Source organism: Rhinolophus ferrumequinum, chromosome X, assembly GCF_004115265.2.
Source record: "Rhinolophus ferrumequinum isolate MPI-CBG mRhiFer1 chromosome X, mRhiFer1_v1.p, whole genome shotgun sequence".
Classification (NCBI taxonomy): domain Eukaryota; kingdom Metazoa; phylum Chordata; class Mammalia; order Chiroptera; family Rhinolophidae; genus Rhinolophus; species Rhinolophus ferrumequinum.
In genome coordinates, this window is record NC_046284.1 from 114,888,009 (window position 1) to 114,905,156 (window position 17,148).

At 40.5% G+C, this 17,148-nt stretch overlaps 1 protein-coding gene across 1 annotated transcript in view; it reads left to right on the top strand.

Moving 5' to 3' along the window:
* Positions 1-12,093: 12,093 nt before the first annotated feature.
* Positions 12,094-17,148, top strand: part of ACE2 (angiotensin converting enzyme 2) — a 39,130-nt gene continuing 34,075 nt past the window's right edge. Inside the window, exons 1-2 of the mRNA XM_033107295.1 lie at positions 12,094-12,200; positions 12,839-13,127. Coding sequence (XP_032963186.1) covers positions 12,942-13,127 — 186 coding nt within the window. The 5' untranslated portion in view covers positions 12,094-12,200; positions 12,839-12,941. The remainder of the gene's footprint in view (positions 12,201-12,838; positions 13,128-17,148) is intronic.

The following is a 17,148-nucleotide window of genomic DNA, read 5'->3' on the forward strand; positions in this document are numbered from 1 at the left end:
AGCCTGGAAGGTGCCATTGTCAGGTGCCCTACTACAGTGAACAAGTGACCCTTACTTCCAAAATTTAGCAAATGTTTAATTAAGACTTATGTCTTAATTGTTCCTCTACTCCTTTGGTCATCCTAAATCATTGGTTCACAGCCCACCATAATTAGTGAACAATGAAGTATTGTGGCCATATTCAGTTTTTATCAAGGTTGCATTTAAAAATTTATGGGGTTGAACCGTATGAAATTGCTGCTATGCAATCACTTTTGACCTACAAAACTGTCAAGTTCCTATGGTTCAAGCTATTAGTTTGCTAGACAGTTCTTTGGAATTTAGGAAAGATGTTCCATATAAATAAGTCATACATGGTAAGACAGCCTTCAGGCCAGCTCACAGGACCATTCTGGCTTCCATGCCCATAACGCTGAGGAAAATGCTCCCTCAGAGGTCACTAATGAATTTCTGGTTGTCAAGGTCACAATTTCTTTGCCTTCACCCTTCTGAATCCCTTTGATTCATTTTACAGTGTACGGGGCAGTCTGCCCCCTGTCCCCGACACACTCTCCTTTCTTGAATTTTCTGTGACATGGAGATGTTGAAAGAGAGAGAAATAAACAGGTGAAAAATTGAGTGATTTTGTGTAAAGTGTAGTTTAGCTTTCAGAGGTGAAAGAAAGAAGAGAATTGCATCTTGTGCATTCTGAAGACAATGGAGAAAATACTTGGTGTTAATGGTTCTCTCTGATGACCACCAATAGGTTGCTATCCAGAGAAGCCTTGGAGTACGAGAGAAAAGGTATGCAAGTAGTCATTGTGTATTAAATGAGTAGTCGCTTCACACAGTGGCAGAGAGCAACAGGGCTATAGTTGCTCTCACAATCCCTTGTCTGCAACTCCAAAATCAAAAAACTTCTAAAAACAGTTTGGCAGTAACATCTGACCTGAACAGATATAATGTTCTATATGCTCTTTATTTGTTGTACTGAATGGTCTTCATTTATTGTACTTAATATTATTGAATGCAGAAATATTCAAGTGTTTGGTAATAGGGTACCACTGGGAGTAGATTAACATATGGTATATACACAGTGTTTCCTGTACTGCCTGAATTCTAATCCTAACACCACCATTTGCTCATTGGGTGGCCCCAGGTGAGCAGGGTCATAAAAGAGGAGAAGAGGCAATCCAGTGAAATAACATCTTCCTTTGATGTAAATAAACTAGCTTTAAAAAGAAACCAATACTTGCCTTATCTGCCCAAAGGGTTATTGCGAGAATAAAATGAAACAAATACTAAAAAAGCAGAATTAATAAAGAAAATGTGATCTGTGAATGAAATTTTTTATTAAAATTGACTTGAGACTACTCAACCTGAAGCCATAAAAAGGAATAAAAGAGTTTATTTAAGGGAAATATTTTACTATATAAATATATATTCACATCAACAATGGCTGAATCTCAAGTCCAAAACCTTCCCACCTAGAAAGACACAACCACATGTAGATCTGGTAGGAGAGAGCAGGTGGAAATATAGATAAAGTATCTATTTGCATTTTCAACACAATACAAAACAAAAAAACCCTACAAAACCTCTGCTAATTGCAGAGAAAAAAACTTCCAAGGACACACTTCTAACCCCAATAGTACTGTAATTTTATCCCAGAAGATATCATTCTATATGATCCCTAAAGAGAGAGAGACAGAGAGAAACAGAGACAGAGAGAAACTTTGGTAACTCAGCTAATTATCCCAGTATTAACTTTAACTCAATTAGGTAATAATGATTATGTTTTTAAATGATTACTCTTTTATTTTGACTCTATGACTATCATTGAACTAGTTGACACTTGTTGAATCAATTGGCCTACCAATCAATTTAATTAAAAAATTTTGACTTGATGGACAAGCTGTTTTTGATGAATTAACTAGTCAATATAGTAGAACTTTGTGCATCCAGTCAAATTCTGATACTTAGACTCTCTTACATTGATAATTGGAGCCTGTGACTTATCTGCCATGTACAAGGGGATTAGTCACCTATTCTATTTCTTCATTTCTTGGAGCTCTTACAAGCAGACTCAAAGGTCCCTGGGAGGACAGGGCCACAAGCCAGCAGAGGAACAATTCATTCATATGATAAACCTTTGCCTTTTATTTAGTGCAACTCCATGAACAATCTAACATGTTCTTTGAAAAACTAAAGAAAATTTAAACTATTGATTACAAGAACTAAAATCTGCTTTCTCAAAAGTGAAAGATACCGTTGCCCTCATTCCAAGGGTGATCGAGGCTCATATTAAATTCCCATCACGTTATAGTAGTTGCTTGCTAGATTATCATCTGCTTGGCTATAAAGGGAAATACCAAGGTTCATTTTAGTTATACAATGATTGCAGGAAGCCTCAGGTTATAGTTTCAAACATAATGCTTTGACACAGCACATTCCAATAGATCAGCAAATAAAATGCTATTTATAAAACTCCCCAAGGATTATATCAGAGTCCTTTGGGGGAATTGAGGGTGTTGTGGGGGCTAGAAATCAGTGTACTTGTCCATTTTTCTCGTAATTTTGTAGTTCTTTGTTTCTTTGTGTTGAGAATCCAAATAGGTGCCTTACATATGTCTATGTATGCCCTTTCACCGTTTCCCTGCCAGATCTATGGTTTTTTTTTTTAGATTCCACATATAACTGATCTTCCAAATTGCTGATTTGATCCTCTGCTTCTTCTAATCTGCTGTTGATTCCATCTAATGTATTCTTCATTTTAGTTATTGTATTCTTCATTTATGACTGGTTCTTTTTTATGGTTTCAATCTCTTTGTATAAGTTATCATGAGTTCATCTGTTTTTCCCCTAAGTCCACTGAACATCCTTATACCAGTGTTTTGAACTCTGTATCTGGTAGATTGCTTGTCTTCATTTTGTTTAGTGTTTTTTTTTTCCTGGAGTTTTCTCCTGTTCTTTCATTTGAGACATGTTTCTTTGTTTCCTCATTCTGGCTGCCTCCCTGTGTTTGTTTCCATGTATTATGTAGATCTGCTACATTTCCCAGTCTTGGCAGGGTAACCTTATGTAGTAGGGGTCCTGTGGGGCCCAGTGGCGCGGTCTTCCTGGTCACTTGAGCTGGGTGCTCCAGGGGTGTCCCTTGTGTGGGTCGTGTGTGCCCTCCTGTTGTAGTTGAGTCTTGATTGCTGTTGGCACATCAGTGGGTGGAATTGACCCGCAGGCTGACTGGCTGTGATGACTGGTTGTGACTTTTGCAGACAAGCTGTTGTGCAGGGGCTCACCACACAGATCAGGATTCACTTTAGTGGGGCTCTGGTGCCTGCTGAGTCTACCCTTTGTATGTGTCATTTGTGGAACTAAGTGGGTGGTGCTCTGGTGTGGTCTGAAGCCATCCACTGGGTGTGTTGGTTCTAAGTCCTCTTGGGAGGGACTCTGGTACAGGCCTAGGTCAGCCACTGCCTGTCAGTGGCCTAGGGCCAACTGGTAGGAGCTATGATGTGATCTGCAGTTGGCAGCTGCCTGTGCTGGGTTTAGAGGTGCTTGGGAGAGGCTATGCTGTGAACTGAGGCCTGCTGCCACTAATGCCAGGGGCTGCTTAGCAAGATGTAAAGGTCACACTGAGGCCAGCCACTGCTTTTCTGGGATTTGTGGACTTTTAAGAGATTTTAGGAAAGTCCACAGCATGGGCTGAGGACAGCAGTTATGAAGAACAGCCACTGAAAGAGGTTTGGGCTGGTGCATGGGTTGAGTGTGGCAGGGTATCAGGGAATCATCAGGGTGGGGTGAGTGGTGTTAGCCGAGTAGATGGAGACTCAGATGGCCTGTGCCTGCAGGCTGGGTGGGGGGAAGGCTCAGCAGAGGAACAATAGCATCTGCCAGCACTTTAGTTGGAGAGAGCTGCCCCTCCAGTCCTTGTGCAGGGCACATTTTAGAAGCTCCAGTAAAACTGTAACCAGAATTGCAACTTTCCTTTTTCTTAAAATTAATTTATTTTAAATTATAATTGACATACAGTATTATGTTAGTTTCCAGTGTACAACATAGTGATTCAACATTTATATAGCTTACATAGTGATCACCACAAAAAAATCTAGTAACCACCTGTCACATAGTTATTCCAATGTTATTGACTCTATTCCATACACTGTACATTACATCCCCAGTATATAATGACAACAGTGCATGCATATACATGTCTAAACAGGATTAGATACTTTGTGCCCAAATGCCTTGGCAGCTTTGCTACTGGGAGTAGGTAATTTACTGTTCTGCCTGGCCTTGATTGAGATGTAGAGAGGTGGAATCATGCATGCATGTTAGTTCTTGAGCGCACTATGTTCATAAGCACTGTCTAGACTGGGGTCATCTGAGTAAGTTTTCCCAACAACACAGGTTGTGTGAGCCAAAGATTATGTGTTCTATATGATTTGCATTCTCTCATCTGTCTCATATATTGGGTAAATAGTTAACTCTGCCCACTCTTATTTGGTTACATCATATGTAGTAAGTGGATAAAGGCATCAGGGTGATAGTGATACTAAGATGGAAACTCCCTCCAGACCAAGGCACAATTCAGGAAGATCCTGCAAGGTCTGTCTTTTGTGTCTGAAATTCCTGAGAACCCATACTCATGGTTGGAATAAAATTTGCACAGAAAATGTCTCCAGAGATAGCCCCCTGTATAGTGGATGGAATAAATACTACCTATATTATCTATATGAAAGCTATCCCTTCCTATTTCCTTAAGGCAGAGCCAAGTTTACTTGGATGTCTACCATTCTCCAACATGAATCAGGTGTAAATCTTGATTAGCTTCCCTTGTTATTAAAAAATTCAGTGAAAAAGAGATAGTGCCAGGGTTGAAATCTCAACTGATTAACAGATGGAGATTTTTGCCCTCCTCTACTGTTTCTCCAGTTTTCCAAGGAGAATGTTACTTTTGAGCATGGATCCAGACTACCAAAAGTACCTCTAGAGTGCCCCGTGCTCGCAAGCATCATAGGTTTTCCAGAAACACCTTTGGATGTTTGGAGTGTTGGCGCTATCTCTGAATTTCAAGTTCATATTGAATCTTTATGGAACTTGGGCCTAAGGACTTCTTGAGCAAATAAATTCAGAGGGGATTCTGAATTATCTCCTAAATAATATCAAGCTGTCCAGTGAGCTGTAACTGACTCCTGCTCCCCAACTAATTTTAGGGAGATTCCAGTGTTACAATAGGAGAGGAAAAATAAAAAAGCTTTGGACAACACCAATCACAAAATCCAGTGAAAAGGCTGAGCAGAGAAAGACACTCAGTATGAGAGTTCCTCCAAGTGTTTTCTCAAGTTTTCAATTTTTCCAATTGCTTAGTTTCATCGTTTTTGCAGAGATTGCTGAGGCTTTGCCTAATCTTATGTAAACCAATGTTAAAACACTGGGAAGCAGAGAACCAAAAATAACATCTTGTAGCACAATGGCATTACTCAAATTCCAAGGCCATGAGGCCTTGATTCCTTTCTGGATTGAATCCAATCCAAATGAATATTACCAATATCTACCACATTCCAACCGTCCCCAGCAAACATGCGTGCTTCCTGGGGATTGATGTTGTACAGTTTCTAGACACTGAACATACTTCTCAGCCCAATAAGATTCCTGATGAGACTGAAGACAGGCTCACAACTATTAGAAGGGTCTTTAATGACAAAGAATGAAGTAATAGTAAGTCTCTTACCCAACTTAGCTTCTAGTTCTCATATATTCGTCGTGACATTACATCTCCTGTGTCATCAAAAGCCAAGAGATTTTGATTAAAATATGGTAGATTCTGAAACCTCAGAAAAGTTCTTATAATTTATGTGCATGTATTCATGTGAGCATGGGATTAAAACTTTTCCCCTTCAGTTTTTTTTTTAAAGATTTTATTGGGGAAGGGGAACAGGACTTTTTATTGGGGAACAGTGTGTACTTCCAGGACTTTTTTCCAAGTCAAGTTGTTGTCCTTTCAATCTTAGTTGTGGAGAGGGTGCCGTTCAGCTTCAAGTTGCTGTCCTTTCAGTCTTAGTTGTGGAGGGCGCAGCTCAGCTCCAGGTCCAGTTGCCATTGCTAGTTGCAGGGGGCACAGCCCACCATCCCTTGCGGGAGTCGAGGAATCAAACTGGCAACCTTGTGGTTGAGAGGACGCGCTCCAACCAATTGAGCCATCAGGGAGGCAGCTCAGCTCAAGGTGCTGTGTTCAATCTTAGTTTCAGGGGTCGGAGCCCACCATCCCTTGCGGGACTTGAGTGGTTGAACTGGCAACCTTGTGGTTGAGAACCCACTGGCCCATGTGGGAATCGAACCAGCAGCCTTCGGAGTTAGGAGCATGGAGCTCCAACCGCCTGAGCCACCGGGCCAGCCCCTCCCCTTCAATTTTTGACTTCCAGTGTGATCCTCCTTGAAGCTCAGATATTAAGCACTCAAGGATTTACAATGTGATTTATCCACTCCCCATCTCTCTGATTTTGGGAACTGGAGTCATTGTACTTTTCCTCTATATCTTCCACTTGCTTGGGTTCCAGAGAGAGAGAAAAAAGGAGCCCTACAACCAAATAAACATTAGCACCTTTGGGCAGAGCACCAGTCTTATAGGACCTAACCTAGAAGAAATCTTCAAAGCCCCAATTTAGCTCCCTTCTCTGGTGCTATAGTCTAGGCCAGCAACCTCACTTCTGAGTCTCACCCTGGTCCCTCCAGCTCTTCAGAGCTCATATGTCTCCAAAGAAGAAGCCTTCCCAGCCTTGAAGCTTACAATCCTTCCAGCACCACCAGTGTTAATTAGCTCTTATCTGGGACATTTTGTGTCAGAGAGGGTAACAAATGGAAAAGAGAATTCTATACATTGTAGAATCACTATCGTACTCTCTGCCGTGCCATTCTATCTATGCAATAACCATTTTTCTCTCTGCACTTTTGGAGTATCACTAACTATGACATAATCAAGTATCTTGACTTTATTTCTATATTCTCAAAATCACATTAATTATACGTTCTGTTTTGAATTGGCCACTCAGCCATCAGTTATGAATCAAACATGTTACACAGAAATCTGGGGTGACATTATTTTCTCATGGGGCCTGGAAATGGAGCCTCAAGGAATCAACAAAAGGGATTGTTTCAAAATACTTTTTGCCTTATTTATCGACCCCATTTTCCTCCTGAGGTCTGGACTAAGTAATACTTTCTAGCACACTGGGATTCTGAAGAAGTAAGATTGTTTTCTCTTGGTCTTAACTGAAAAGACATATTTGACTATCCATCTCTAGCTGACGACTCTCAAATTTTTATCTCCATCCTTGACCTCTCTGCTTAACTGCAGATTTGTTTATCTAACTGCCTTCTCAATACTCTTACTTGGATTCTACCAGATATCACAAACTTCCCTCCAAACTGTTTTACCTGCGACCTTCTCCATCTAAATTGATGTCAACATTGCCCTTCCAGTTGTTCAACTTCTTCTTTCACAGCCCACGTCCAATTCACCAGTAAATCCTCTTGGCGTTACCACCAAAATGTATTCAAAATTCTACTGCTACCACCAAGCCACCATCATATCTCACCTGGGTTATTGCAATAGCCTCTTTACTGGTCTCTCTGCCTATAGTCTTGCCCCGATATAGTCTGCTTTCCATACAGCAGCCAGCGTCATTCTTTTCAAAGATAAGTGAGATTGTGTCACTCCTCTGTTCAAACACTACCATGAATTCCCATTTTCTTTAGGATGAAAGCTCAAGTTTTGCTTCTAAGGCTCTGGATGCAAATTTATGCTAGTGGCTCTAGTGTTACCTGCTATTTTGTACAGTTTGGGTGTAAAAAGTAAATTAGGATTACATGGCAAACACCGTAGTATCATAAATTCAGACCAGTCATAATCAGTACAGCTCCCTCGAATCCATTTTGTCCTTACAGATTTGAACTCTTGAAAATAATTTGGTTAATGAAGCTTATCTTTGCTCTATCTGTAGGAAAAAGTGACCACCATGCAACTAGAAATGTAAACAGGAAAGAGCTTTAGCTTTTCCTTTGGGCTAAAAAGTCAGCTTGGTATTTATTTTCTGTAAAGCACTTATAAATTCACTTTGTGTAATAAATATGTGGTCAAAACCAATTGTACTAAATGCAAATAATTCTTGCATGTAAGGTTTAAATTCTCTAAGCTTTACATTCCTGATATCCGTTCTTATTTCTGTCAGAGGCATGACTATCAATTTTGAGATAAGAAATTGCACAAAACATCCTTTTTCCCTCTGAAGTTTATTGACGTTATCCTCTAGACTTGGGAACTAGAGGAAGTTTTTGTTACAGCTATGGGGCAACCTCACCATTTATGGCAGTTGGGAGTATGTAAAAAGTTAAGCAATAAGGGACATAATGGATCTCAAAGTCTACGCACTTTGCTCTAGCGCAGTGGAGACCCACCCTTGGGTCTGAGCCTACGAAGAGGGAGATTTTCTGATTGACCGCTATGGTTATCTAGTTTCCATTTAGGTTTCAGCAGGTAGCAGATCAGAAACAGGGAGGGCATTTGTGGTGGGCAGGGCTACTAGGAGCAGATTCCTTAAGAAGTGACAGCGAATTCAGAGTGTGCATAGACAGCAGAGTTAACAGCAATAAAGCTGCTTGGAGCCATTTAATGTAAAGACTTGAAGACATTGTCATGTTATAGCCTTGTCAGTAAAGAATGTTCAAGATGATGACACTGAGTCATCGTTTAAAAAAAAAAAAAGACAAGTTCAGGCAACATCCTGATTAGGATGGGATATATTTTAGAAAATATTCTTCCTTAAATGGTTTAAAAATGCAAAACTGCTATAATCTAAGCAGTACATTTTAGTTTTGCCTATGTGACCCTGCTTTTCTTGGAATACAACAGTTTCCTACAGAACTTCTATGGACAATTCCCTCATTTCCGTCACTTCTCAAAGTTCCCTAATTATTACATTTTGGGTAATAATCTCATTTGTCTCATTTTGGGTGGCTTTTATTCCTAGGTTCCCAGCATACTTCTCTGTGTTCTCATGTATTAATTCATGTGATACTTACAGCGTCCATATGAGTTAGGTATACTATTGTCATCAGTTTTGAAAGACGGAAATGAAGTGCAGGGGGAATATCACCTGCCTAAAGTCACAGAACCAATGAGTAGCAGAGTAAATGTTTTACTTCCGAAGTCATCTTCTATTAGGTTGGTGCAAAAGTAATTGCGGTTTTCACAATTATATTTAATCTGTTAAACTGCAATTTTGCATCAACCTAATAAATGGCGGTCCCATGATGGAGGAGGGCTGTCTGCCCTCAGTCTTCTCTTCCCTGTCTGAACTGTGCTGCAAATGACATTATTTTAAACCCATTTAGTACTCTCTTATTTCTTTTCCTCTGGATACTCTCATGTGTCTTTCTAAAAGTGTGGTCCTCAGAAATGAGTGTGATGCTGTCAATTATTTTGTATCTAATAGTCTATTAGCAAAATCTAAGAAAGTCTAAGATGGGCTTTGTTGGGCAGCCACGTTGGAGTTACAGCTCATATTAAGCTCTTATTCAGCCCGCTTGACTGGGCTACTGTAGCAGCTCCCTGGCTGGACCCCCTTCATCTATCCTTAGCCCTCAGTGTCTGCTTGCTAATCGGCAGTGAGAGTGAGCCAGTTAAAACTTTTGCCAGGTCACTTCTCTGCTCGAAGGCCTCCAATGGCTTCCCACATTACTCAGAGTAAAAGCCAAAGTCCTACAATTGTCTGTAAGGCCCTCCTGGTGTGGCCCTCAGCTTCTCTTTATCTTCACCTCCTGCTATTCACCCCCCCCCCCCCCCCCCCCGTGCAATGGCCGGGCTCCTGCCACAGAGGCCTCTGATTGTTCTTGAGACCTGCCTACACTCTTCACACCTGCTGTTCCCTCTGCCCACAACAGTCTTCCCCCAGCTCTCCACATAGCTTTCACTCTTCCTTCAGGTCTTTTCTCAAATGCCATACTCTTACCCCATGCCATCATTCACCATCCTCCTTTCCTGCTTATTGCAGTCATAGCATTTATCAGCTATGTGTTTCTTCCGTCTACCCCACCTCATATAACATGATATCTACAGGAAGTTTTCCTGTCTTGTGAGTGTATACCCAACATCTGGAATAGTGCCTGGCATGTATTAGGTAGACAATAAATAATTGTTGAACCAAGATTCTTGTTGTTTTGGACATGAACTGTTGTTGATCAGAGGACCGGTTAATCCTATAGTTTGTGATTGTCTCTGGGACATTTAGATATATCTAATCAGAGAGCTTTACATTTTGTTAAATCCCTTATTGAAATAGAAGATACACTGTGTCTTTGTTTACTGTTCTTTTATCAGAAAGGAAATGAGGCAGACAACATCTGACTTCTTCCTAGTGAATATATATATATATATGTATATATATATGTATATATATACACACACATACATATATATGTGTGTATATATATACACACATATATGTGTATATATATACACACATATATATGTATTATATATACACATATATATATATATATACACACATACATATATATATATATATTTTTTCCCCACCCAGGAGCAAACCACATTCTACAAATTATATTTTATAGTTTTGTGAGGTGTCAAGATCATGAACTCTTCCCCCTACCCCTTATGAAATTCACCCTCCAGTCCTTCTGAAAAGTAGAACAGGTTTCCTGCATCTCCAGTCTCCTAATGTTTTCTGGCTCCATTCCTTCTCAAAGACAATCTGTTCCATTAGGCCAGTTGTTTATATGGGTCCCATCCCCTGGGTCTTTAGTGGATTCTTTCAGTTCTCAGAATGGGCTCGGAGAGAATACTTCTGGGTAGCTATCAGAACAGTGGCATCTTCTCAGTGGGGAGTGGATAAAAATTCCACCAATATAGTCACTGCTTGCAGTTGGCCATCATTGAGCTGGTTTTCCTACAGAATTATTGTGGACAGTTCTCCCATTTCCCTTGCTTCTCAAAATTTCTTGCCTGCCAGAATTTTCCTGCCTCACTGTTATCTTAGGCTCCGTGTCCATCTATTTTTAGCTTTTAGATTTTATATCCTGCTTTCTCCATTTCAATTTGATCATGTTAATCTTATTTTCTGCCTCAGTGACTTGAAGTTGGACTACTCCCATTTTTTTTCTAAAACCAAGAGCTTCATTCAGGAAGTGACCTCAGTAGAGTTTTGTTTTAGCCTTTATTAAAGTAATAGTCCAGCTCTTTGTTCAGAGCCTCACACACTGTTCTCCCTTCCCTTGACTGGTTTTTCTCCTAATGCCTGTGAGAACTGAGTAGATCTCAGCTTCTTTGAATGTGAGAGTAGCCTTACTGAAACTTACTGGTTCCCCCCCCACCACCAATCTCACTTTCTTTTAACATTCGTTATCATAATTACTTAAATTTGTCAATTACTTTATCTCTTAGAAGGATTGTGTGCTTCAAGTCACATCAAGGTCAGTAAGAATCCACCTCTTTTTGATGTGGTGGAACCAAATCTATCATTGTCCCTGCAGGCACTGACCCTCTGCCGCTCTTGGTCTATGTCTCCATGATTGCTCTTAGACTACTGACTATAATTTAAAGGCCTGTACTCTAGAATCAGGCTGCATGAAATCATGTCCAGGCTCTACCACTTCCTACCAGGTGATTGAAGTTTGGCAATTTATTTAAATTATTTGAGCCTTGGTTTCATAATCTGCGTATTGGTGGTAAAAACTATTTACCATATTATATTGGAAAGCACTTTGAGCAGTTGCTTATAATTATTTTTTCCCATGCTACGAGAATATGTACAACTTTGGAATAAGGAGAAGTAGTGGAAACTTTTTTTAAAAGTTGGTGACTGCCATTTCACCTGGACTTGGAAGACTTGTTTTTCTGGGTGAAGAAATGTTTTCCCTGTATGAGGGTTTCGTAATCACAGTCAACCAGGCCGATGAGCCTTGCCATTTAAAGTGGCTCCTCTCTGTCTTTCATCTGTGACACCCATACCTACACCACTGGGAATAAGGATACTGATCCAGCTCCTGAGATTCAGCAGGATAACCACCGAAGTCTCTTTGAACGCTAGATAGCCATGGTCTCATGGCTAAGGATGACCAGAACTTGACATGGACACTCCTTGAATTTCATACCATGCAGAGGCATTTTTATTTCCTTGTGACCTTGACTGGGTTTTGAACAGGTAAGTGAAAGGGAAGGAGGCACACAACAGAGTCAGCCAAAGAACCAGCGTTTAACATGGTCAGCTAAGAAACAGAAAATGAATCTTTTCAAAGTTTTCCAAGCCAGATCTGGAGAGTTAACTTGTGGAGGGGAGAGTAGTCTTATTATTTTTAAAACTGATCATGAAAATTAAAATTTATCAGAAAAAAATGAATTCCATAAAGACAAGGGAAAAGTCATTTATTTAGGAAGGGAAAATGTTACCCAAGTAGAGAGTTTCTGTAAATATGAACTTAAAATAAAAAGAGAGATAACTGTTAATGGAATTGTCCGAAAAGCATACGAGTACCAAAATTACTCCCATGATGGCTAATTCTAGGCTTCTTTGGTCACTGTAAAATTATAACACCTTCAGTGTATCTTTAACAGCTTTTTAGGAACTTATTAACCAAATGTACAAGTTTTGATTTGGCCATAAAAACTAGGAGAACTATGATTCTCTGGGATTAATGAATAACATTTGTTTATTTGATTTACTTTAAAAATCATTCTAAAATATGCTTACATATCTGTCCTTTCCAGGATGAACTTTATATTGGTTCAGCAGATTGTTTACTGTTTCTTCTTCTTTTTTTTTTTTCTGTCTTCCCTGCTCAGTGCCCAACCCAAGTTCAAAGGCTGATGAGAGAGAAAATCTCATGAGGAGGTTTTACTCTAGGGAAAGTTGTTCAGTGAATGGGGTTTTGGCGCTCAGGGAAAGATGTCAGGCTCTTCCTGGCTCCTTCTCAGCCTTGTTGCTGTAACCGCTGCTCAATCCACCACTGAGGACCTGGCCAAGAAATTTTTGGACGACTTTAACTCTGAAGCCGAAAACCTGTCTCATCAAAGTTCACTTGCTTCTTGGGAATATAACACCAATATTAGCGATGAGAATGTCCAAAAGATGGTGAGTGTTCATGGCTACATAGGGGTACTTGTTGCTTCTTAAAGGTTAGATTGCTGCCCATACACCTGAAAAGGGAAATCAAAGATATGCTCTGAGCTGGGAGGTTGGATATTTGCCTCAGTATTTCTGATTCTGGAGTCCCAGATGACTAAGCTGAATTGACCTTGGGGTTCATTTGGAAAATTGTTACAAAGTAACTCACTGGTCTCAGTCCAGATTCTTGGAAACCAGTGAACATGCTACATAAAGTTGCCACAATAATTCTCATCATAGTTGGGGTTTCGAAGCATTTCATGGAAATGCTGTAAGTGATTGAATTAATAATTTCCCCAAGCCCACAATGCCAACCAGGAATAGCTATCTCTAAAATAATATATTAACTGAAAAATGCAACTGGAGGCTTAGTGAAAGGGCTATCTAGTAATTATCTAACCATTGGTCGGGTGAGGCTAGACTTGGGAATTTCTTCCTTCACTGTCACAGAGCTCTGAGGGACTTCCAAAGGTCACAGAATCCATTCAGAGCCCTCCAAGAAAAAACCATAATTAAAGCACTTCTGAGAAATCTCAGAACGCTCTGGGAAAGCAAGATGCTTTGTTTGACGAGTGCAAGGGTTTAGGGTTTCTTCTCTCACAGATCCCAAAGCAGTATCCTTACACATTTGGTGCTGGAAATTGAGCAACATTATTTAAGAAAAGATTTTTGTGGCACTCATAGAGCAATACATTCCTTCAAAAATGTAGCTCAGAAGCTTATCTTTTCAATGATTAGTAGCTTGCATATTTAAATTAAATGACTGACATCCGCTGGCAGATCAAATCTGGACCTACTGTCTCATGTGAAATCCCCTGAGAGATTTTTTTTTTGTTTTCTATTTTTCTAAAGCTCAAAGAAATCCAGGAGATTTTGACAGCCCAATGTTGTCATAAATCATTTTTTTCCTGTCTCATATTTTGGTCTTACCTCTTTTCATCTCTTCATTGTTGCATTTTTCTCACTTGTTATTTGGACTCGGTTGGATGTGCCTGTAGTGTATTGTGTATTTGTTTTCATGCTCAGCTGAATGGTCCCATATGGGGTGTGAAGGGATACCAGCATCGCGCCTGAGAGCTCTGGACCCAGCTTGCCGAAGTCCAAATCCTGGCTCCACCACTTTCTAGCTGGGTGAACTTGAGCTAGTTAATTAACCTCTCTGGATCTTAGCTTTTTGGCCTGTGAAAACTAACAGCGTTCACGTCTGCCTCATAGGGTTGCTGTGACGACTGAATTAATACCCCAGAATCAGGCTTGATGCTTGTGAGAGTGGGAGAACAGTAAGATATCGCTGTTATTAGTGGAAGAGGGAGTTAGAATCGCTGAAGAGACTTATAACAGTTCTGTTGAGTGCCCAGATGCTGAGAAAGCCTGTGAGAGAAAGAGATGTAGTGATGTTTACTGAAATCATCTCTGGAGCATGAAGTGCTATCACTTTTGAATTACACTGGTTGGTTAGAACAAAGGCCAGAAATGAAAGGGCATAAATGAAAGTGGCCAAACTGCAGAAAGCTGGGGCCTTTTAAAGGAAAGTGAAAATATTTGAATGCAAGAAGCGAGCAAGGAGCCCGGAGCTCCTTCCGCAAGCAGTGGTGAAGGGTGCGTTAATGAACTTAGGTGCACCTGTGTGGGCTTACCTGGAGAGGGGGCAATGGGTAGGGAGGGAAATGGCCCTTCCTTCTATCCTCTTATCAATGTACTGATATCCCCTAATGAAACAGGCGCTGTGGCAGGTGCTGTGAGCTACCAAGATGAGCAGGACGCTAAGATACGGTAGGCTGCTGGTGGCCATGCTTAAAGAAAGACTTTTAGAAATGGAGGATGTTTCCCAAAAGAGAGCAACTGGATGACTGAAGGGGATCAGAGAGAGTTAGGAGCGAAAGTAGAATTCGTTGTACAAAGCCTGACTCAAAAAGAAAAAAAAATTAGCCTGAGATGGAACAAGAAAGGATAGCACATTCACAACTGTAATGGCCAAATCTCTTCATACTACAAAGGTGGTGCCTTTGAAAGATCAAAAGAGATGAATTTACAATAAATAGAAAGAGGTGCTATTTACATTACAGGTGGTAAAACTGGTAAGACTTGTAAAACTAGGCCATTTTCCCCCCATTTTTCCCCCACCTCTCTCTCCTTTGGCAACCATCAGCTTGTTCTCTGTATCTATGGGTCTGTTTCTGTTGTATTTTTTCATTTGTCTTGTTTTGTTTAGATTCCACGTGTAAGGAAAATCATGTAGTATTTGTCTTTCTCTGTCTGACTGAGTTTACTTAGCATCATATCCTCTAGGTCCATCCATATTGTTATAAATGGCAAGATTTCATTCTTTTTTTTTTATTGCTGAGTAATAGAAAAACCAGGCCATTCTTTTAAAAAGTGAGACATTAAACAAATGTAAGAGCCATAGATCCACTGTGGGAGAGGAAGAATGGCCAAGTGCACTAATGGACCCAGTTCTGTACCCTTCCCCCTATATCAATACCCAAGCCTGGGTCACTTTGCAGTGTCATCCCACTGGAGGGGATGTGACTGGGTCCTTCATCATGTGACTTTTTTTTTTTAAATTTTTATTGGGGAATATTGGGAAACAGTGTGTTTTTCCAGGACTCATCAGCTCCATGTCAAGTCGTTGTTTTCAATCTAGTTGTGGAGGGCGCAGCTCACTGGCCCATGTGGGACTCGAACCAGTGACCTTGGTGTTATGAGCACTGCGCTCTAACCACTGAGCCAACCGGCCGCCCGTGTAACTTACTTTTAACCAGTGGGATGTTAGCAGAAGTGACAGAAGCAGAGGCTTGGAATGCACTTGAACAATGGGGCCTGTCTTTGGTACCATTGCCTTTGCCATGAGAACATGCCTGGGTAGCCAGCTAAGGAATGAGAGACACATGGAGTAGTGGTCCCAGCAGAAGCCAACCACCCCAAGTTGTAAGCCAGTCTTGTGAAGCTCAGCAGAGCTGCCTGGCAACCTCCAGTGAGTTTAGGCACGTAAACAATAAACACATGCCACTGAGGTGTTTGGTTGTTTATTACGTAGTATTAGTGCAGCAATAGATAACTAATACAGTAAGGGAAAGTTGGGCCATATTTCAGAGTCAGAATATTGGGCTTGTCAGCCTATGGATCTGACCTAGCATGGCGATTTTTAGATCAAGTTGTGAGACTATACCTTCAAATAATAGAAGGCATCAAAACTTGATCAATGTAGAATCCCCAGAGCTCCCTACTTGCGAGAGGTCTGTCTGCTACAGACAAGGAGAAAAACTTGGTTCAAAACAGGTTTCCAAATAGTTAAGAAATTCAGTGAAAATTAATTACCAAACACTTGTCATGTGCTATATAATAAATTGCCCCCTTACTTTATAGCAAATACAGCTCTCATGTTTGAGATGGAATATTCACAATTAAATTGTAATTATCTTCTCAGTTAAATGATATTACTTTTTTTTTTTTTGCATTGCCCCTTCTTTGTAAGTTTATTGTTGGCTTGACTTTCGAAATAGGGTCCTTTGTAAATCAAAAAGATTTTGGTTTTTTTGCAAAGTCAGAAGCTCTTTAGCGATATAGGAGGTCCACGGAAGAGAGTTTTATTCCTGGAAGAGAGCAAAACGATCTCATTGTGACAGAGGCATCCTGGTTCATTGTTCCAGTATTTGGCAGTAACTATTACAGCTGCCTCAAACAACCTTCTGTGTAGCTGAAGTGGGTGTTGCAGAATGCCCTCGGAGCCCTGGAGGTCTCCAAGAACACTTCATAAATATTTCTTGGTGAGGTGTCAGAAGCTGTGAAGAGCTTCTTTTTATAGCTCACTTGTTCCCACTCATGCATGTTAGACAGAAGACTAGAATGTGTCAAATATAATCTGTAGTCAATGGTTAAAGAGCATTAGCTTGGGAGGTAAGTACATCTGAGTTGGCACCCTGGCTCTTCCAATTACTAGCTGTGTGACCTAGAGAAAGTTACTTACCCACTCTGTGCCTTATTTCCC